The 23,771-nt window shown below is 42.4% G+C and overlaps 1 protein-coding gene across 9 annotated transcripts in view; it reads left to right on the top strand.

Annotated features, from left to right (window-relative positions):
* The window catches only part of LOC137346782 (tyrosine-protein phosphatase non-receptor type 3-like), a 360,471-nt gene that overhangs the window by 233,771 nt on the left and 102,929 nt on the right, over positions 1-23,771 (top strand). For all 9 annotated transcript variants that reach the window (XM_068010672.1, XM_068010633.1, XM_068010662.1 and 6 more), the window contains one exon: positions 19,693-19,849. In XM_068010672.1, the coding sequence (XP_067866773.1) occupies positions 19,693-19,849 (157 nt within the window). The remainder of the gene's footprint in view (positions 1-19,692; positions 19,850-23,771) is intronic.

Genomic DNA, 23,771 nt, shown 5'->3' with positions numbered 1-23,771 from the left:
CTCACTAGCCAGTTATTTTAAGACCCTCGGATGACATCCATCCGGACCCAGGGACTTATCAGCCAGTAGCTCCAAAAATATGCTCAGTGCCACTTCCCTGGTGATTGTAATTCTCTTGATTTCCTCCCTCCCTTCTATTTCCTGATTTACAGCTATTTCTGGGATGTTACTGGTATCGTCTGTGATGAAGACTGATGCAAAGTACCTGTTCAATTCATTTGCCATCTCCTTATTTTTCCTTATTAATTCCCGACTCACTTTCCATAGGACCAACGCTCACTTTACTAACTTTTCTTTTTTAAATATCGATCGAAACTCTTACTATCTTTTTATATTTCTAGCCAGCTTTCTCTCCTACTGTAATTCTTCCCTCCTTATCAATCTTTGTCATTCTTTGCTGCTTTTTATATTCTGTCCAATCTTCTGACCTGCTCCCATCTTTGCACAATTGTATGCTTTTTCTTTAAGTTTGATACTATATTTAATTTTTTTAGTTAACCCCGGATGGTGGGTCCTCTTGTTGGAATGTATCTATTCTGTGTATTCTGAAATGTCCCCTTAAATGTCTGCCACTTCATCTTTATTGACCTATCCCTTAACCTACTTTGCCAGTTCACGCTTGCTAGCTCTGCTTTCATGCCCTCATAATTACCCTTATTTAAGTTTAAAATACTAGTCTTAGAACCACTCTTCTCTCCCTCAAACTGAATGTAAAATTTAATCATATCATGATCACTGCTGCCTAGGGCATCTTCGCTATGAGATCATGAATTGATCCTAACTCCTGCACCATACTAAGTCTAGTATATCCTCCAGCTCATTAGCTCCAGAATGTGCTGTTCTAAGAAACTATCCCGAAAACATTCCATGAGCTCCTCATCTCGACTACCTTTGTCCATATGATTTTCCCAGTCTATATGTAGATTAAAGTCCCCCATGATTATTGCCGTACCTTTCTGACAAGCTCCCATTATTTCTTCCTTTATATCCGTCCTACCGTGTGGTTACTGTTAGGGGGCCTGTAAACACTCCCACATGTGACTTCTTGCCTTTATCATTTCTCATCTCGATCCAAAACACTTCTACATCCTGGTTTCCTGAACCTAGGTTATCCCTCTCTATTGTGTTAATGCCATCATTAATTAACAGAGCCACGCCTCCACCTTTTCCTAGCTTCTTGTCCTTCTTAAATGTCATGTACCCTTCAATATTCAGGCCCCAATCTATGTCATCCTGCAGCCATGTCTCTGTATTGGCCATTAGATCATACTTATTTATTTCTATTTGTGCTTAAGTTCATCAGTTCTGTTTCAATTCTATGTGCATTCAGATACAGAGTCTTTAATTTTGTCCTTTTATTTTTGTAACCTCTAGCCTTGTTTGCTGATTTACACTTAGATTTGTACTCACTGTCCCTTCTTCCTGTCATGGTTTGTTTATCTTTTCCCATATTAATACCTTTCTCTTGCCTTGTTTGAAACATTCTTCCGCAAATGGCAATTGATGCTCGATCAATTGTCAATTTTAAAATCAGAGATTGATAGATTTTTGTTAACCAAAGGACTAAGGAGTATGGGGCAAAGGCAACTATATGGAGTTAGATCGCAGATCAGCCCTGATCTCATTGAGTGCTGGAACAGCCTTGAGGGGCCAAATAGCCTACCACTGTTATTATGTTCAGAAGTCTCATTCCACCTGGACCCCTCCCTCTGACCTCTTACCCTCTCTAGATCTTTTCATTGGGAACTGCCAGCATGACCTCGGCTGTCTCTTTTTATCTGCTCCCCAAGTCACTCTAACCTACTTCCCTCTAAACTTGCAGCACTCCATTCTCTGAGATCCAACCCTGAGATTGTCATTAAACCTGCCTACAAGGCTGGCATGGTTGTTGTTAGGAAAACAAACCTCTACCTTGTGGAGGCTGAACACCAACCTCTGACATTCTCCTCCTACTTCCCCCTGAACCAAGAAGCCAGCACAGAACATCAAGCCATCATTTCCCAAATCATCACTGACCTCATCTCCTCTGGAGATCTTCCCCAGTCCCCAACCTCGAATTCCCCAATCCACACAGCCTTCTTCTATCTCCTTCCCAAGATGCACACAGGTCTGCTATGCTATATTTATCATTTCAGCCTGTTCTTGCCCCACGGGACTGACGTCTTCCTATCTCGACTTCATTATTTCTCCTCTTGAATGTGGGAGACGGTGGCGCTGTGGTAATGTCACTGGACTAGTAATCCGGAGGCCTATGCTAATGCCCTGGGGGACATGGGTTCAAATCGTATCATGGCAGCTGGTGGAATTTGAATTCAATTAATTAATAAATTTCTGGAATTGAAAGCTATCTCAGTAATGGTGCTATGAAACTATTGTCAATTGTTAGAAAAACCCATCTGGTTCACTAATGTCGTTTAGGAAAGGAAATCTGCCATCCTTACCTGGTCTGGCCTACGTGTGACTCCAGATCTACAGCAATGTGGTTGACTATTAACTGCCCTCTGAATTGGCCTAGCAAGCCACTCAGTTCAAGGGCAATTAGGAATGAGCAACAGATGCTGGCCTGCCAGTGACACCCACATCCCATGAAGGAATAAAAAAAAAGCTGAAAATAGAGACCAACCAATCAGCACTCTCTTCTCATACAGTATAAAGGTGTTTTTCCCTTACATTGGTATTCTTGTGGATTGTCCTGATGCGTGCAAGAAGAAAAGCTTTGTCAACATGTCTCTATTTTCAGCAATACTTAAGTTCTTTACTACCAAATGACTATTTAGTAAAAAAAAAGTACTCTTCTGATGCCCCCTGCCACTTTCACAGTATCCTGTCCCTAACCATCTTCTTTTCACTGTTAATTGTGTATCAGTTGTTTATATGCAGGTGGAGGGTGTTAACTGGGGTCTTGAGCACTAATAAAGAGACTCTTAACTGAGACTGGTGGAGGGTTTGAGTGAGGAGCTGCATATTTGTAATCCTTTTACTCTGTACAATAAACGTGAAACTGAGTAAAGATAGGCTCCAGCATTATCCTTCCAGAACAAGCTTTCTGGAGCTCAACAGGGTAGCAGAGGATGGTTGCCTAAAGCTGACAGCTAGAAACTAGGATTTTCTTTTTGCATAGAAAACTAAAAACTCACTGGCTAGTGTGGAAAATATGGCAGAAAGCAAGTGTAAATTGTCAGGGCATGATTACCCTGCGATGTTCTGAGTCTGAACCATATGGCCAGTGGAAGAATGAAGTGGATATGTGGACACGGGTTACATCCCTACCAAAGAGGAAACAAGGTATGACCTTGGCGTTGTCACTTCCCTACCAGAAGTAAAATCAGAATTAAAGTGTTTTTTGAACTGGATGCTCGTCAGTTGAATACTGATGAAGGGTTGGATCTTCTGTTCGAATTCCTGGATGAAATTTACTAGAAAGATGACCTATTGAATGCGTATGAGGCATGGTCAGGCTTTGATAGCTTTCAGAAAACAGGTGATTATTCAATGGAGGAATGTACCATGGACTTTAACAGACTGTATAGAAGACTGAGGAAATTCAATTTGGAGAGCCCTGGTTCAGTGCTAGCATTTAAATTGCTAGATTGTGCTAAGGTGTCACATTGGACAGGATCTTGGTTCTAAATGATGTTCGGTTCTTGGAAAAAGACTCCCTGTTAGATCAGACGCCTGCTGACTTAAGGAAATTCCTGGGGAAACAGTCATTTCCTGCAGCCCTGGTAGGACAAACGAGGCATCCTGCAGTGACACAAAGAATGGAGGACTGCATGTTTACTGGATTTCAAAATGGCCCAGATATTGGATGCAGGCAGAAGTACAAGTTAAAGACAGGAGGAATGAGAATGAAAGCACCTTTGGAGGTCTGACTATTACAGTGGAAGTCAGAATGAGAACAGCAATCATAGGTGAATGAATCCCAGGAATGCCCAAGGAACAGTTAATAGGTGCTTCAGGTGTGACTCAAAGTATCATTATGAAATGAACTGCCCAAAGTGGAGGGGCAGAGTCCTCGAAATAACACACAACAGAGAATTCTGAGACAGAAGACGAAGGTACTGATGAATCTGAATGAATTGTACTAGTCACAAGGAGTTTTAGTCCTTTGTTGAATGTGTTAGTTGTAGATTCATTCAACTGTGCTGTATTAGATAGTGCTTGCACATGGACAGTATGTAGAACAGATTGGTTACAATGTTATCTGGATAGCTCCCCCCTGTTCTCATGCTCACATCTCTGTCCTGGGATTGCTGCAGTGTTCCAGTGAACATCAATGCAAGCTCGAGGAACAGCATCTCATTTACCAATGAGGCTCAGTACAGCCTGCCGCACTGAACATTGAGTTCAATCATTTCAGAGTATGACAGCCCCCCCCCCCCCATTTTACTTTTATTTTTAGTTATTTTTTCTTTTTTTATACTTTTTTGTGTTTTATTTTATCTTAGTTTGTTCAGTTTGCGTACCCATTTTTTCATGTTTGTGCTTGTGGCTGTTCAGTTTCAGTCCATTAACACCCTATCTGTACTAATGCTTTGTCTTTCAACACACCATTAACATATTGTTTGCCTTTGCTCCATGACCTTCTAGTCGGTTATTCTCTGTGACCTTGTCCTATCTACACCTTCTCCTTTGTTATCTCTTGCCCCACCCCCGCTTTACTTGCTTTAAAACCTTTTACATTTCTAATATCTGCTGGTTCTGAAGAAGGGTCACTGACCTGAAACGTTAACTCTGCTTCTCTCTCCACAGATGCTGCCAGACCTGCTGAGTATTTCCAGCATTTCTTGTTTTTATTTCAGATTTCCAGCATCTGCAGTATTTTGCTTTTATCATATGGGAATCTGTTAATTGTGTATCAAATGTTTAATTATATGCAGGCGGCGGGAGTTAACTGGGGTCTTACTTGAGCACTTATAAAGAAACTCTTACTGAGACTGGTGGAGAGCTTGAGTGAGGAGCAACATGTTTGTAATCCTTTTAATCTCTACAATAAATGTGAAATTGAGTAAAGATAGGCCCCAGCATTATTCTTCCACAACAAACTTTCTGGAGTTTAACATGCAGCATGTATGCCCATTCCTTCTGCACCTCCTTACCCCACCAGGACAGTCTGTGAGCCCTCCACTTCTTCCTTGAAAGGAGTCCTAACCAGTCCCCATCCACCACCACCCTCCTCCACCTGGATGAACTTGTTTCTACATTTAGCAACTTCTCCTTTGACTGCCCTCATATCCTTCAATTAAAAGGTATTGTTATTGAAATGCTTATGAGTCCTGGCTATACCTGCCTTTTTATGGGATGCATGGAACATTTGTTATTTCAATCCTACTCATGACCCCTTGCTTATGTCATTTTCTGACACATTGTTAACTGTATTGGTGCTGCTTCAAACTGGAAAATTTCATCAACTGTGCTTCAAATTTCCACCCTTCCCTCACCGTCGCATAGCCCATCTCTAACTCTTCCCTTCCCCTCCTTGACTTCTGTATCTCTATGGATAAGTTATCAACTAATATCTACTTTGACTCCCACAGCTACTTTGATTGCACTACCTCACACCTCTCTTCCTTTAAGGTTCTCCCTGTTTCTTCACCTCCATCACATCTCTTCTGACGATGCTGTTCTTGTACAACTTTAAGTGCGTGTGGTTATATTTTCAGTACACCTGCTAGAGAGGATATGATGTAACATACCATGTGACTGAGTTTCATCCTCAGTATTCTGCTGATCATCAAATAGCCCAGCCATGTACAGATGTTCTCTTGCAATGTAACGTCATGCTACTACCTTCAATAAAGGAACCTGCTATTCTGTGTTAACTGACACGATGTGCGGTTAGTGTGTTGATGGCTGAAGTCTTAGTAAGCACAAGGAAAAGAAAAAGTGGAGTTTTTTTTTCATTTTAGAGCTCACCAAATACACCACCAACCGATGGTGGTGAAGATTTGAAGAGTTACGATCGAGGCAGGAGGAATGCACTGTTAATTCAGTCCCACTTCTCCACAGGTCACAACATACATTTAAATTTTCCCACTTACCCCAAACAGTCAACCAAATATTCTATTTGTCCCCAGAATAAAGCACACCAACCAGGTTTCTTTAATAAACAAAGAAGGTATCCATTTATTATAAATCAAGTCTTAACCAATAATGAAGTAAAACATATGCACAAATGGAAATATTAAAGCCCCTTATTTTTTCCTAGCCCTCACACACACGCTCATATACACAACCGCTAAGGGAAAAAGTTTCTTCCTAATTTAAACAAAAACCTTTCCAGAGGCAAGTCCTATGACATAAATCCTAACTTGTCAATAAGCAAATAGCTGTTCAGGTAAAAACGCAACACCCTGCTGTGTTTACTTGAAATCAGATGCTTTCCTGTCAGATTTGTTTCCTGGTTAACCTTCTGTTGACTTTCCGTTTGTGAAAAACACCCAAAGTTTAGCTTCTTCAAAATTCCAGCATCCATGTAATCCTTTACAGTTTTCAAAATATAGATTCTCAAATTTTACCAAGGAATGGAAACTCTCATAACATGTTGAAGACGCAAAGATTCTCAAAACCTAAGTTCATCATGTGCAGTGCGGAAGCATCGATAGTGCAGAAACCGGAAGTGGCTGGTAAGCAAAAATGAACTTCAGAGTCAAAACCACTCAGTCAATAAATAGTGTATGGTATAAAAACAAAAGACCGCTATGCAGCGAGTTCTGTAAGTTTAAAAAATTGGAATAGGTGTCAAGCGGTATAGCACTGGGCAGTGCTTAGCCAGGGTAGGCGAGTTATGGGAACATGTCCAGCTGGATCAATTGCAAACAAGGGAAATCAGAACCATTGTTGAAATCGGGCCGAGAAGGGCGGCGAAAGTTAATGGCAGACACAAGTAAAAATCTGGAAAAGCCTGCGTTGCCATTACAGGCTTGGCAACCATTGTGCGTTCAGCCATAAATGAACTTCGTAGGCGGAGTCAGGAAAAAGTGCATGAAAGCAATTGCAACGCCACCCATCTTAAGTACTTCAGCAATAGGGCAAGCTGTGGCAAGCTGAGGAACTGCAGTGACTGCAGCATTCAGGCCCTGAGCAGCAAAACGACAGGGACATCATTTTAAAACACAGAAAGCAGCAGGAAAGTCCTGAAAAACTGGAAATATGACTGCCAAATTTCCGAACATCAATTGGCAAATGGCCAATTAATTATCGGAGTTTAGGCTGCGCAAACAAAGAACAGAGCTTTGATTTATTGACCTAGGAGACTAAGCCAGATAGCAGGCTATCAAAATCCATATTACAATTGGAAACGAAGGCTTACAACGATTTAAATACATCTGGACTCTCAGAAGAGGATCAAAGGGATCCAAAGAAAATCTGGACAACTCTCGAAGACCAGTTAAGAGTCCAAATTAATTTTTGCATCCTAAGACTAGAGTTTATGGCGTTTCATCAGCAACCCCACAAGTCCGTTGACCACTTTATTAGTAGGTACATTCTGCGACTTTCCAGATGCCAAGCTAGCAGAAAGAATTGCTGAGCTGGTGATTGCATCCACACCAATCGATGCATTTTGGAAAGAACTGCTAGATAAACCCAAAGATTGCAGCATTGACGAACTGCTTAAGGATGGACACAAATACAAAGTCATCATTGTGGGCCAACAGGGTCTACACGGTCTCTATACAACCTCGAGTATCCAACCCTGGGAAGCTGTGTAAGAGATGTGGACTTCTACACATGCCAAAGAGTTGTATGGAATTCTTTGATTTCTGCAAAGCATGTGACATGACGGGTCATTGCAGTGACAATGCAGAAGAGTAAGGCTGAAGGAGCTGCAAAGAGTCCTGCAAAGAGTCGCGCAAAGGTTTCAGCGGACCACAAGCAGAAGATACCTTCAGGCAGCAATAAAGACTGGAGCAGATTTGGTAGGAAAAGCATACACAAAGTAGTGGACAGTGGCAATGAAGAGCAAGTTGATGCAAAGTGAGGTGAGCACACTCTCCATACCATCCGTATCACAGAACACACATGTCATTGCACCATTTGAAGTTTTTGTCATGATCCAGATCATCCGTCCACAAAATATTGGCAAACGTTCATTACTGGCTAAAGTAGATACAGGGTGGGCACAAACATACTCCTCCTGCAGATTCCACAAGAAATGTACCCAAACAAATGAAAGGCCATAGCAAATCCAAATGCTGTAAAATTGTATGCCCACAACGGATCAGCCATCATGCAGCGGTTCAAGAAGGCAGCTCACCACCAGCTTCTCAAGGGCAATTAGGGATAGGCAATAAATGCTCGCCTAGCCAGCGACGCCCACATCCCATGAATGAATAAAAAAAAAAATTCCTGAGAGAGTGTTAATATAACCAGTCATCCTGGATGTGGCAAATGTTCTATATCGTAGAGACAAAAGATCCAGAGATTGCGGGTCTACCACCATGGAGAGACCTAACCTTGGTGACGATACATGGGATCACTCAGGTGCGGCAAACCAGTATCAGAAGATATGCCCATCACTTCAGTCAACGATCCAACAGCACAGTACCAGATTGCTTTGACAGAATTGGCAGTTTCAATGGAGCACGACTTTACATCGAAGAGAGGATGCCGTACCATCAATAGACTCACCACAAAAATGCAGCATCCACATTCAGTCCAAGTTGAAATTTGAACTTGACTAGATGGAAACCAGTGGGATCATCGGAGAGATACAAGAGCACACAGATTGGTGCAGCTCAATCACGAGTGTAGTCAAGAAAGACAGATCACGTAGAATCTGCCTGGATCCAAGAAATTTGAACAAAGCATTCAAGCATTGTCTGCACAAGATTCCTACACTGGAAGAGCTTAACCCGAAGTTCGCAGGAGTTAAATTTTTCTCAAAACTAGATGTACAGAATGGTTATCGGTCAGTACATTTGGCTGAGACGTCTCAAGAACCGTGGTGGATGATATTGCTGTAGTCGGAAGGATGAAACAAGAGCATGACGATTCTACATCTCCTGATGCAAGCAGAACACAAAGAAAGCCTGGTATTTAACAGTCACAAATTCGAGATTAATGTACAACAAATCAACTTTTTATACTCAAGTACAGGTATTCGTTCTGACCACAGCAAACTGGAGGATGTTCATACGATGCCAACACCCCAAGATGAGGAGGATCTCCAATTTTGTTTAGGATTCTTCAACTTTTTATCTCTGTATATCCAAAATTTTGAACAGAAAGCGTCGTCTATGGGAATTATTGAAGAAGGAGGTGCCTTTTCTTTGGCACGAAGACCGCCAACATCTTTTCCAGGAAATGAAGAAGTTGGAAGCATTGTTACAGTTTTATGACTCCAGAACTCACCTCCTGACTCCCCAAAGCCTGTCCACCATCTACAAGGCACAAGTCAGGAGTGTGATGGAGTACTCTCCACTTGCCTGAATGGGTGCAGCTCCAACAACACTCAAGAAGCTCGACACCATCCAGGACAAAGCAGCCCACTTGATCTGCACCCCATCCACAAACATTCACTCCCTCCACCACTGACGCACAGTGGCAGCAGTGTGTACCATCTACAAGATGCACTACAGCAACACACCAAGGCTCCTTAGACAGCACCTTCCAAACCTGCGACCTCTACCAACTAGAAGGACAAGAACAGAAAATGCATGGGAACACCACCTCCAAGTTCCCCTCCAAGTCACACACCATTCTGACTTCGAACTATATCGCCATTCCTTCACTGTCACTGGGTCAAAATCCTGGAACTCCCTTCCTAACAGCACTGTGGTTGTACCTACCTCACTTGGACTGCAGCAGTTCAAGAAGGCAGCTCACCACTACCTTCTCAAGGGCAATTATTGATGGGAAATAAATACTGGCCTTGCCAGCGATGCCCACATCCCATGAATGAATAAAAAAAAAAGACCCCAGACGTGCGAAGTGGACATATCCCAGAAAGGATTAGGAGTATGTATCCTGCAGAAAGGCAAGCTCATTGCATTTGCATTGAAATCTTTGTCTGCAGCACAGTCAAACTACTTCAACGTCGAGAGAGAAACGTTAGCCTTGGTGTTTGGAATTATGCGTTTTCATACATACCTATTTGAGAAGAGATTTGTGGTCGAAATAGACCATAAACCGCTCAAGATGATTTGAAAGAAGCCATTGATTAGCACGCTTCCAAGATTGCAATGCCTGTTGGTAAAAATACAGGGTTACAACTGCGACATGCAGTGTAAACCTGGCAATCTGATGGTTACATCCTATACACTAAGCAGGTTACCCAGTCTGGAGAAAACTGCAGATGTAAACGTCAATTTACAAGTCAATTTGATAGACATGGAGATGGAGGATATATTCCATGTGGATCTGATGAGCTTCTCGCAGCAGAAATGCCAACAATTGTAGTTTGAGACAGCAAAGGATCCAAGACTACAGCTTCTTTGGAACACAATCATAGAAGGATGGCCAAACTTTATTCAGGATGTCCGCGATCACGTAAGACAGTTTTGGGCATTTTGAGATGAGCTTGGTCTATCCAGGGTTGTTATTTTTAAAGATAAACAGGCCATCATACTGGAAGCATTGAGACGTGACATACTGCAACAGCTACCCCGATCTCATATGGGCATTGATTGGACTAGAAGATTAGCCAGAGAAACAGTCTATTGGCCAGGCATCCACGATGACATTGAGGTCACAGTGAAGCAGTGCTAGGCATACCAAGTCAGCAAAAGGAACCGTTCATTCCTCATGAGGTGCCTACTCATCCATGGGCCAAGATTGCATCTGATTTATTCCATGTTCATGGGGATGATTTCTTAGTTGTCACTGACTACTTCTCAAAATATGCTGCACAATACATCGAGCGCAATGGTCGCTGAAACACTAAGTGCTGTTTTCAGCCTATTTGGAGCACCCAGGGAGGTCATATCAGACAACAGACCTCAGTTCACAGGGAAGCTATTCAGGGACAGGTGTGAAACGTGGGGCATTGACCACACTATGTCATCTCCGCACTACCCAAGATCCAATGGCATGAACACAAGAAATCAGAGCAAAAGTAGCCCATCGAGCCTGCTCTGCCATTCAATACGATCGTGGCTGATCTTGGGCTTCAATGCCACTTTCCTGCCCGCTCCCCATATCCCTTGATTCCCTGCGAGACCAAAAATCTATCTGTCCCAGCCTTAAATGTATTCAACAATGAAGTATCCACAACCCTCTGGGGCAGAGAATTCCAAAGATTCGCAACCCTTTGAGTGTAGTAATTTCTCCTCATCTGAGTCCTGAATGATCAGCCCCTTATCCAGAGACTGTGCCCCTCTGTTCTAGATTCCCCAACCAGCGGAAACAATCTCTCAGCGTCTACCCTGTCAAGCCCTTTCAGAATCTTGTATGTCTCAATTAGATCACCTCTCATTCTCCAAAACTCCAGAGAATCTAGGCCCAATTTACTCAACCTCTCATCATAGGACAACCCCCTCATCCTAGGGACCAATTTTGTAAATCTTTGCTGCACCGCAAGTATGTCCTTTCTTAAATGGGGAGACCAAAACTGCACGCTGTATTCCAGGTGCGGTCTGACCAAGGCCCTGTACAATTTTGGTAAGCCTTCTTTATTCCTGTACTCCAATCCCCTTGCAATAAAGGCCAACATGCCCCTTCCTGATAGCCTGTTGCCTTGCATGTTAACTTTGTGCATTCTTGTATGAGTACACCCAAGTCTCTCTGAACATCAACACTTAACAGTTTCACACCTTTTAAAAAGTATTCTGCTTTTCTATTTTTACGACCAAAGTGAACTACTTCACACTTCCTTACTTTATGCTCCATTTGCCATTTTGTTGCCCACTCACTTAACCTGTCTCTATCTCTTCGCAGCCTCTCTATGTCCTCCCCACAGCTTACCTTTCCACCTATCATCAGCAAACTTAGATACATTAATCCCTGTCTCTTCATCTATCATTAATATAGAGTGTAAATAGCTGAGACCCCAGCAATGATCCTTGCAGCACCCCACTATTCACTGCCAGCCAACTTGAAAATGTCCCAGTTATGCCAACTCTCTGCTTCCTGACTGTTAACCAATCCTTTATCCATGCTAATATATTACCCCCAACACCATGAGCCCTTATCTTGCCTATTAATCTTTTATGTTGCACCTTATCAAATGCCTTTTGGAAATCCAAGCATACTACATCTACTGGTTCCCCTTTATCTACCCTATTAGTTACATCTTCAAAATACTCATAAATTTGTCAAAACAGAATTTCCCTTTAGTAAAACCACGTTGACTTGTTCTAATCATACTATGCTTTTCCAAGTGCATTGTTAAGACTTCTTTAGTTTCCAGCATCTTCCCAACGACTGATATTAGGCTAACTGGCCTGTAGTTCCATTTTCTCTCTACCTCCTTTCTTGAAAAGTGGTATAACATGTTCCAACTTTCAATCTGACTGGACCATTCCTGAATCTAAGGAATTCTGGAAAATCATAGCTAACTCATCCATGGTCAAGAGAATGGTTCATGCGGTGAAATCACTAATTCAGAAGGAAAACTAAGCAGGATCTGCACATTGCTATGCTTCGCCTCATAGTTGTTCCTCTGCGTGCAACAATACCCTCGGTGACGGAACTATTATTTGACAGGTCAGTACGTACAAATCTACCTCACTTCCATCATTCAACCCTTCCAGAAGTGAGAGGGGCATTTTTGGAAAAACAGGGGAGGATGAAAGATTGCCAGATCTAAGGCTGGGATAGCAAGTAAAAGTTCAGCATCCCACAGAAGGTACGTGGCAGCCACCTGAAGTAACACGGATATGTCCAGAACCAAGGTCATATGAGCCCAGTACACCCAGTAGAGCAACTGTGAGAAGAAAGCGAGGACAAATCAGACAAGTGCCTCATTCTCAACATCCAGGTAACTCCACTGCATCTAGGACAAGGTCCAAGACCACATTCCATGCAACATCCAAGCATACTACTCCCACAGATCACTGTGAGAAGATCCAATAACCACAAGCCAACATTACAGTTGCTAAGTTGAGGTGTGTGAGCTGACCACCACAAAGATTGAGACTTATAACCCTGTGAGTTTTATAGCTCATCGTTCTGTAATGTATAGACACATTTTTCTTGCATTGTAAATAGTTATATTTAATTATAAGGGGGAGGTTTTTAGTTTGAAAAAAGGGGGATTATAGTACACCTTTAAGTGAGTGTGGTTAAATTTTCAGTATACCGTGCTAGAAAGAAAATGATGTAACATACCATGTGACTGAGTCTCACTCAGTCTGCTGCTGATCACCAAACAGACCAGATATATACAGAAATTCTCTTGTAATATAAGGCCATGCTACTTCCCTCAATAAAGGAACCCACTATTCAAGTGCTAACTGATCCCTGATATGTGATTAGTGCCTTGATTTCTGAAGTCTTAGTAAGCACAAGGAAAAGAAAATGCAATCAATGCTACCTTCCACATATGTGCTTCCGATATGTCTTCCTTTCTCTTCAACCAAGTATCCCCCTCCACGTGGTTGACAGGACCCTCACTTATCCCATTTCCTGCACTTCTGCTGTCGCCCCTTCCCCTCCCTCCCAGAACCACAATAGTTTCCCCTAGTCCTCGCTTTCCACCAGCCTCCACATTCAACGGATCATCCTCCACAATTTCTGCCACCTCCAGCACGATGCCACCACCAAATACATCTTCCCCTCTCCCGTTTCAGCATTCAGAAGGGGCCGTTCCTTCCGCAAAATATTGGTCCACTCGTCAATCTTCCCCGACACCAACACCCCGTCCCCGGCATCTTCCCTTGCAAGCGCAGGAGATGCAATACTTGTCCTTTCGTCTCCTCCCTTCGCATTGTCCAGGGTCCCAGATATTGCTTCTGGGTGAAAAAATGATTTACTTGCACTTCTTTCAGTTTAGTATATTGCATTCAATGCTCACGAAGCAGTCCATGTCCATATGCAGCAAGACCTGGACAACATTCAGGATTGGGCTGATAAGTGGTAAATAACATTCGCACCACACAAGTGCCAGGCAATGACCATCTCCAACAAGAGAGAATTTAATCATCTCCCCTTGACACTCAACTGCATTACCATCGCTGAATCCCCCACTATCAACATCCTGGAGGTTACCATTGACCAAAACTGAACTGGAGCAGCTACAAAAATACTGTGCCTACAAAAGCAGGTCAGAGGTTGGGAATTCAGGGATGAGTAACCCACCTCCTGACTCCCCAAAGCCTGTCCACTATCTGCAAGGCATGTCAGGCGTGTGAGGGAATAATCTCCACTTGCCTGGATAAATGCGCTTTCAACAGCACTCAGGAAGCTTGATGCCATCCAGGACAAAGTAGCCTGCTTAATTGGCAACCCATCCACCACCTTAAACATTCACTCCCTCTACCACCAGCGCACAGTGGCAGCAATATGTACCATATACAAGATGCACTGCAGCAACTCGCCAAGATTCTTTTGACAGTACCTTCCAAACCACGATCTCTACCAACTGGAATGACAAAGGCAGCAGATGCATGGGAACATCACCATCTGCGAGTTCCCCTCCAAGCCACACATTTTCCTGACTTGGATCTATATCGCCGTTCCTTCACTGTCACTGGATCAAAATCCTGGAGCTCCCTCCCTAACGGCACTGTGGTGTACCCACACCAGATGTACTGCAGTGGTTCAAGAAGGCAGCTCACCCCCACCTCCTCGAGGGCAATTAGGGATGGGCAGCAAATGCTGGCCTTGCCAGCGATACCCACATCCCATAAAAGAATTTAAAAAAAATTTGGGAGACCAAAATGCAGATTGGGTGATTGCATTGCTGAACAGCTCTTCAACTAGCGAGCGTGATCCTGAGTTTCCAGTCATTTGCTATTTTAATTCTCTACCCCACTCCCACTCTCATCTCTCTGTCCTCGGCCTCCCAAACTGTCCGAATGAAACTCAGTGGAAGCCCGAGGAACAGGACTTCATCTTTCAATTTGGCACTTAACAGCCCTCCAAGCTCAACATCGAGTTCAACTGCTTCCATTTTTTCAGACAGCAGGTGGTGGTAATGGTTTTGCAGTTGCCATTTACAACTCTTCTAGACCCATCTTTTGTTTCTTTACTTGTCCCATTTTCCACCCCTTTTTGCCTTACACTATCATCCCTTTTGTCATTTAAATCACTCCTGCCTTCCACTCTATCACAGCCTTCCCTTTTGCTCTTTCCTCCCATTCGCCCCCCCCCCCCCCAGCCTCCGAGGTTGCTTAAAACCTGTTGCATCTGTAACATTTTCCAATTCTGACAATATGTCACAGACCTGAAGTATTATCTCAATTTTTCTTTTCACAGATGCTGCCTGACTTGCTGAGTATTTCCAGCATTTTCTGTTTACAATGAGTCCTTTGGTTTACTCAAAAAAAAAAAGGTCCATCTCTAGGATCTCCACTAATTTGCTTAAGGGGTTTGTTTTATCCACAAGAGCACCAATCTTCAGAGGTACAGCACCATGCTGAATGAGATACTGGCTATTCCTTTAATTTATTTATTGTTCAAATCTCAAAGAAGGTGCTTTTACTTCCATAAAGGTCTTATCAAATCAGAATGTATTCAAACCAGTACTATTCTTGTCTGTTCTCTGCAGTTTGCCAAAACATTGGATATTTCCTTCCTTACCCTTTGAACAGATTTGAAAAGCTAGAGGCTGTAATATGTCCAGTAGTTCACTTCATTAATTATGGACAAAACATTAATCTTAAATATCCATACACAGCAACATGCATCAATCTTATGTTTAACACTCGCAACAGCAACAACTTATATGTATATAGAACCTTTAATGTAATAAAAAGTCCCAGGGCACTTCAGAGGAGCATTATTACACAAAGTATGACACTGAGCCATGGAAGGAGATATTAGGTCATATGACCAAAAGCTTGGTCAAAGAGGTAGGTTTTAAGGAGTGTCTTAAAAGAGGAAAGCGAGCTGGAGAGGCAGATAGGAGTAGGGAGGGTATTCCAGAGCTTGGGGCCTAGTCAACTGAAGGCACAGTCACCAGTGGTGGAGTGATTACGATCGCATGCATAGGATGTCATTAGCAACTGTGAAAATTACTTTCCACACCTGTTCGTGCCACTGGGTCTTGATGATAGCCTAAGTAAAAATATTACAATTCTTATACCATTTTCTTTATGGTCTGTTTCCTGCTGGATGAGACACTTTAACCTGATGTTTTATGACCACCCACTTGTTTGAACAGAATGCCAAACAGAGATGCAAGGCCTTATGGCTTTTCATACCATACTATAACTTCCTATCATTGCTTTTCTTGAGCAGTAGCTTTATAGTACAAAATCCTATGATGTAGACTCCACAACAACTTAATGCCTTTAATATTGCAGTCATATTCTCTTACACTTGCCCCTGAGTGATGAAAAGCCTGTGTTTTTATCTTAACAGGCTACCTGTTTCAATTCTAACTCTTGAGGATCAATATTATCCACCTAGCATATTAATTTGATAATCTATATGTGCCTATCTTTACAGTACAATGTCTGGCCTGAAATTCATCCTTTTCCAATGTTAGCATCATTGAGAGGAAAAGACAGGCTTTTCGCGAACAGAATACTGTTCTGTCTTGTTAGAAATAAAAGTAATATGAAAACATATATCATTCTTATACATTGATGTCAGCTCGATAGAATCGCACAACTAGAGCCATTGCTGATGATGAACATTAAAGTCGGAGAACAGAAGTTAGAAATCATCGATTTGATTATGCTGGACAAAAATATGTGCATTTCTAGCAGATTTATTAATATTAAGAGAGTGATGAGAACAAATTAATTAAATGACACTTCCCTTCCCTTCCTCGACTTCTCTGTCTCCATCTCTGGGGATAGGTTGTCTACCAATATCCATTATAAGCCCACTGACTCCCACAGCTACCTCGACTACACTTCTTCACACCCTACCTCCTGTAAGGACTCCATTCCATTCTCCCTGTTTCTCCGTCTCCGACGCATCTGCTCTGATGATGCTACCTTCCATGACGGTGCTTCTGATATGACCTCCTTTTTCCTCAACCGAGGATTTCCCCCCACTGTGGTTGACAGGGCCCTCAACCGTGTCCGACCCTTTCCCCGCACCTCTACCCTCACCCCTTCCCCTCCCTCCCAGAACCATGACAGGGTTCCCCTTGTCCTCACTTTTCATCCCACCAGCCTCCATATCCAAAGGATCATCCTCCGCCATTTTCGCCACCTCTAGCGTGATGCCACTACCAGTCGCATCTTCCCCTCCCTTCCCCTGTCAGCATTCCGAAGGGATCGTTCCCTCCGCGACACCCTGGTCCACTCCTCCATTACCCCCACCACCTCGTCCCCGTCCCAGGGCACCTTCCCCTGCAATCGCAGGAGGTGTAATACCTGCCCATTTACCTCCTCTCTCCTCACTATCCCAGGCCCCAAACACTCCTTTCAGGTGAAGCAGCGATTTACTTGTACTTCTTTCAATGTAGTATACTGTATTCGCTGCTCACAGTGTGGTCTCCTCTACATTGGGGAGACCAAGCGCAGACTGGGTGACCGCTTTGCGGAACATCTCCGCTCAGTCCGCAAGCAGGACCCTGAGCTTCCGGTTGCTTGCCATTTCAACACTCCCCCCTGCTCTCATGCTCACATCTCTGTCCTGGGATTGCTGCAGTGTTCCAGTGAACATCAACGCAAGCTCGAGGAACAGCATCTCATCTACCGATTAGGCACACTACAGCCTGCCGGACTGAACATTGAGTTCAATAATTTCAGAGCATGACAGCCCCCCATTTTACTTTCATTTTTAGTTATTTTTTCTTCCTTTTTTTACATTCCTTCTTACATTTTTTACAATTTTTTTTTGCATTTATTTCATTTCATCTTAGTTTGTTCAGTTTGCTTACCCACTGTTTTTTTCAGGTTGTTTTTCTTCAGGTTTGCACTTGCTGCTGTTCAATATTCAGTGTATTCACACCTAATCTGTACTAATGCTTTGTCTTTCAACACACCATTAACATATTGTTTGCCTTTGCTCCATGACCTTTTGGTCAGCTATGTGGCCTGGTCCAATCCGCACCTTCTCCTTTGTTATCTCTTGCCCCACCCCCACCTCACTTGTTTCTAATCTGTGACTTTTCTAATATTTGTCAGTTCCGAAGAAGGGTCACTGACCCGAAACGTTAACTCTGCTTCTCTTTCCACAGATGCTGCCAGACCTGCTGAGTGATTCCAGCATTTCTTGTTTTTGTTAATTAAATGAGGGACTGATCATTTTAGGCATAGGAGATGAAAGGCAGGTTATTCAGTGAAGCTGAGGTGAACAGCAAGCACATTCACCTTTAGATAAGTTAGAACATGTAAGTAAAGTTTTAAGGAAAAGAATCAGAAAGGGTTACAGTAAGAAGCCATAGATGTGGGAGGGATGATGGTCGATGGAAGTGGACAGAACTGAGGTTCCAGGAAATGCCACAGTATTGCAAATATTGTCAAGAAGAGGAAGCAGTAAATATGTATAGGTACAATTTTAGTGTCTAATGTATGTTGCGAATCTTATAAGCATATAAATAATGTTGAATACTGTTTGATATCAATGACGAGAAGGAAAGGACAATAAAAGGCTGTCACCATTGTAACAGAGAAGGGTCTGGCAGAGCTCAATTGTCTTAGCATGTGGTGTATCAGTGGACTTGGAGACACATCGTCAGTATACTTGTATCGTAAAGGCCATCCAATTGCAAACTTATAGTATAGCTTTGCCAGGATTTTAACTATTGATCGGAAACCTGCCCAAAGTGCTACTACCTAGTTCAGGCCTTAACAGTCAGGTGGCTGCACGCACCATACACCCATTTGACTGGAAATTTCCAGTGAGAGCAGATCTTATGATAACTAACCAGTGATGAAATAGAGGAGGCAGAAGTGTAGGAAAGAGTGCTGTGCAAAGCCGAAAAATTAAATATGTGGGCAAGAGGATGAGAAGATAAAGTTGAAGAGAGTGATTTTTATGATTTTTTGTTCTTATTTTGGGAATAAGGTGAGCAGGGTGAGTTATTGTTTTAAAGAAATGTCTGATAACCACTCCAGGACATGGGAATATCCTATTGGGACCGAGGACCATATTTCCCCTCTGGGCTAACTTTAATGGAGAAATAAATATGAGGAAATTGGTACGGAAAGCTCTCTAAATTAGTGCTGAAGGAGCTTCCCTCCACTATTGACCAATGTCGATACTGTTTTCCACTGGTGCTTAAAAAGAGTTACAGGAAATGGAATCAGCTTGCTAAGAGTTTAAATGCATGGAAATACGAAGAATTCCTCTTGCTTGAGTTAATACAGAACATTTGGTTATTTCCTCACAACAGAAATAGGAAATTATAATTCCTAGCTGCATAAAGAGGAAGTTTGTAACAAAAATCTGTCTGATTCCTATGGCTTGTTAGGATTTAAATACTGAAAGCAGATTTTGCTTGAACAAGAATAAACATTTACAGTAGGAGACATACTGTATAAGCTGAAAAAGAACAAAAGACAGTAAACTGCTCTTACATCAAATCACAAATGCAATTTCCTTTTTACATAATTAACATAATTTCTTTGTCCTTATCCCAAAATCTTGTATATTTTTATTTAAGATATTTTGACATTTATTATATAGGCTGACGTTTGTGTGCCCAAACTGAATGAAGGTGATCAGATCTTGTTGATTAATGGCAGAGACATCTCTGAACATACTCATGACCAGGTTGTTATGTTCATAAAAGCAAGCAGAGAGTCACATTCCCGAGAACTTGTACTGCTGGTCAAACGAAAAGGTAACAAATAGTTGAGAGACTTGGTCAATTATTGTAACTGTTAATTTTATTGCAATTAATATGTAATGTTAAAATGAAAAAAGTTATGTTTTTACATTTGCTACAGTAAGAATTTTTTTGTTCATGTTTAATGCAGAAGAGCAACTCACACAAATAATGGATATGGATACCAGTCTAGTCTTTGAGTATTTTTTTTCTAATTTCTCCTTGTTTTATCCTTCCCCAGCTTTGTACCAAAGGCTTATGATCTAATGTTAGCTTCTGCCAGTGGCCAACCTGAACCAGTCAGTCGGAGGTGTGCCAAAGGATCACACCAACTAATTTTACCCTGCCTGTTTGTACAGAATTGTCTGGTCTGCCCTTGGCTGCTCTTAATAACTTCATTGAGATTAGGAACTCAGTAAAATTGAGATTGAGGCTTTTCCCCATTAATGGTGTGACATCATAAATTTCTACTTACGTAGAAAGTCTAAATATATTTGTTTTCTGGGAATTCAGAGCGATGGTTAATACTGCCGAGAGACTAGCTTTGACCTGTTGTCACTGTATCAATAATTACGGTTCTAAGCACAGTGTTTTTGTTCATAGATTTTATATGAGTGAATTATACCCAACAGACAATACAGATGATGATGTGAAGGCTATGGAAGACCAGATACAGTTGCTAAGTTCACTCGAAGGTTGAATAGCACTTAGCTCTTCAGGATTGGGATCAGAGGCGGGCAGGCCCACAATTTCATGTCGCTGGCCATTCTGCCAGTTCGGCACCACAATCCCAGTTCCGAGCCATTTTTGGAGAGGCTAGGTCGGGGTCAGAACAGCTACCCACCCACAAGCAGCAGGTAGCCAACTGAGAGCAATTAGGGCCAATCCCATTCCTTCACCGACTGGGATTTCCAGTCAGCATTGCGGGCAAACAACATAAGCCTGGACCACGGCCAGGCAACTGTGGCAAGCTCAGGTTGGGAAAAGGATTGGTGGAGGTGGGGGGCGTGAGGGTTGGTGGGGGGAGTGCCACACTTCATCCCGCAAGGGAGGCACCCCCCACCTGCACCATTTACCCCCCCCCCCCCCCCCCGGATCATGACCAGGGAGCTGTGGCCATTTTAAATTTAAAAAATAACTGACCTCTTCTTCAGAGGATGCCTCCATGTTGAGCCGCCTTCTCTTTCTCCATCATGAATCGGTCTCCCATTGGCCCTCCAGCCCTCCGTCCTTAATTGGACGGCGCGCTCATTCCCTGCCATTAAGTGGCCTGGCCCTTTAAAAATCTGGTTGGGTGTGTCTGGAACACGCGTGTGGTGTCGGGACCCGGAACTGGTCCTGACTTCCAGTTCCTGAGTCTGGACTAAAAATCCAGCCCTTTGTCTCGATTTTATCGTCAGCGCAAAAAGGATTCCATCATACCTCCTCCATGATCTTCACTCTTCGTTTACACTAACTTACATCAGTTCAGCATTTCAGAGCGGGTCTCACCTTAAAAGCTTTCCTTGCATGTTAAGAAAAGTTAAACGTATAATTATCAAACAGATAACTGTCAATTAGGACTGCCCAAGGCCAGCTTATATACCAACAGTTGGTACAACTTTGGAGATTTGAAATGATTTGTTGACATTCTACAGATATTGCCTTTTTCAATGTTTCTGCAGTAGCTGTCCTTTAAACACAAAATGGAGTCCTTAACATAAAATAAATTCTTTAGTAAAACCCTTCCTGCTCTCATTCCAAACACAGAGCTTTCTATTAAGTTCAATCTATGCAAACGCTTGCTGCAGTTAATCATGTGTGTTGACTTTTCACTCGCTATTTGTAAAAATATTGATAATTATAAAAAATACATTTTTATTTCTGGATTGAACAATTTCTTTTGTTTATAGTACTAAATAAAAGTCTGCATGATATTATTGCAATTAAGTGCTTTAGCCTTAACATTTAGACTGTTAATTTAGTGGTCATACCAAAGTTCCTGCTGTCTTTGGCAGCCTTTTAAAACCGTCAAAGCGCTGGGATGTTTTATGATTTTGTAAAATCATGGAATTTGACAGGACAAAGGCACTTTTGCAGTCCCATTCCCCTGCTCTTTCCTACACCCTTTAATTTTTATTTTTCAAATATTTGGCCACTTTTTAAAAGCTATTATTGTGGGTTCTGCATCCACCGCTCTTTCTGGTAGGGCATTCTGTTTTAATAATCATTTATAAGGGTTACTTGTGAGAATTTGTCAAGTTTCTACCTTAATCTGTAGAAAAACAGTTCCTTTCTGATTCCTTGGGGGTGATTTTAGACTTTTTCTTCACAAACATCCATCCACTTCCACCCCTCCCCACCTCCAGCGAAATAGGCGCAGGCTGGTGTGTTGCTGGCTGATTTACAGACAGCTTGAAAATTGCATCAGTTGAGTCTTGGACAGCAAAGGGTACAGCAAGGTGCACCCCCCACCCCAATTTTAAATTGTCAGTTGTCCATTTTTCAGGTGAGAAACAGAACAGCATGAGGGAAAACAAATTACAGGTGACATTGATTATTATCGGTCAATATTTTGGCAAATTTTGTCAACCAACATTTATTAATTACGGTAATCGTTGTGTATAACTAAAAGTTTGACATGAACTACGTGTATTATGTTTTAATTTGCTGTTGAAAACAGACGAACGTGCTTGTGGAAATGGTTGGATAGACTTTCAACTCTGGCTCATATTGGGTAATCATAGAAATTCGTGGTGCAGGAGAAGGCCATTTGGCCTATCATGTCTGTGCCGGCAGTAAAAGAGCTATCCAGGCTAATTCCATTTTCCAGCTTGGGTCTGTAGCCTTGTAGGTTACGGCATTTCAAATGCACATTCAAGTGCTTTTAAAATGCAATGAGAGTTTCTGCCTCTACTGCCCTTTCAGGCAGTGAGTTCCAGACCCTTACCACCCTTTGGATGAAGAAAATTCTCTCCAACTCCCCTTTGATCCTTCTACCAATTACTTTAAATCTATTGCCCCAGTTATTGACTCTGCTGAGGAAAATAAGTCTTTCCTATCCACTGTATCTGGGCCCCTCATAATTTTATACATCTCAATTAAATCTCCCCTCAGCCTCCTCTGTTCCAAAGAAAACCCCAGATATCTCAGTGATTGTTCCGTCCATCCAATGACATTAGTAGTTGGCAATGTTCTCTCTTGGGCTGTGTGGTTGTGCAGCAACCTGAAAATCCCTGTGCAAGCTGTGCACAAGTTGGCCTTTTTAAGTTACTGCATGTGCACGTGCCACGCAAAAAAAAATTAAAGGTGCCACACACTGAAGTAAATTATCCATGCAGTCCAAAAAATAATTCGAGGGTACTTTGGTAGTTGGCCTGATCAATTTTAATGTTCAAAGCTCATTTAAATACAACAGGTAAGCTCCAGCAATAATTACACTGCTTGTAGACAGCTTGTTTGTTTGGGAGGACAGAAAATCTGTCAAGGCAGATGTTAAATATGGAGCTGCAGCAGCACCTTAACGTGGAGGGGTGGAAGCATCAGGTGTGAAACAGAGCTAAAGATTTCAACAGCAAGAAGGTGAAATTATGAAGCTGTTAAGGCTCAAAACACCCCAGACTGAAGAATTAGTATCAGACCTGCTTCCAACTATCATTGACTGCAGCTGAGGATCCCATTAAATACCACTGTAAATGGACATCTCCCAACCTATACTGCCCACGGTTTGTGGGCATGTTGAGGAAGTGCTAGTGAGAGCACTGATTGAGACAAAAATGCTGTTGGGGGGTACTGACAACATCAATTGACTCCTATTTGCATATATTACTGAGGCCCCACCTGTCATCCCACTGCTGTTCCATTTACAGGCATAAACAAGATGTTAGCGATGCAAGAATCAGCCCCATTTCTCTTTCATATCCCTTCCCCACCCCACAATAAACCACCAGGAGCTCCA

The sequence above is a fragment of the Heterodontus francisci genome, chromosome 2 (assembly GCF_036365525.1).
Source record: "Heterodontus francisci isolate sHetFra1 chromosome 2, sHetFra1.hap1, whole genome shotgun sequence".
Classification (NCBI taxonomy): domain Eukaryota; kingdom Metazoa; phylum Chordata; class Chondrichthyes; order Heterodontiformes; family Heterodontidae; genus Heterodontus; species Heterodontus francisci.
Note: the sequence above shows the minus strand (reverse complement) of the source record. Positions and strands in the feature narration are given on the sequence as shown.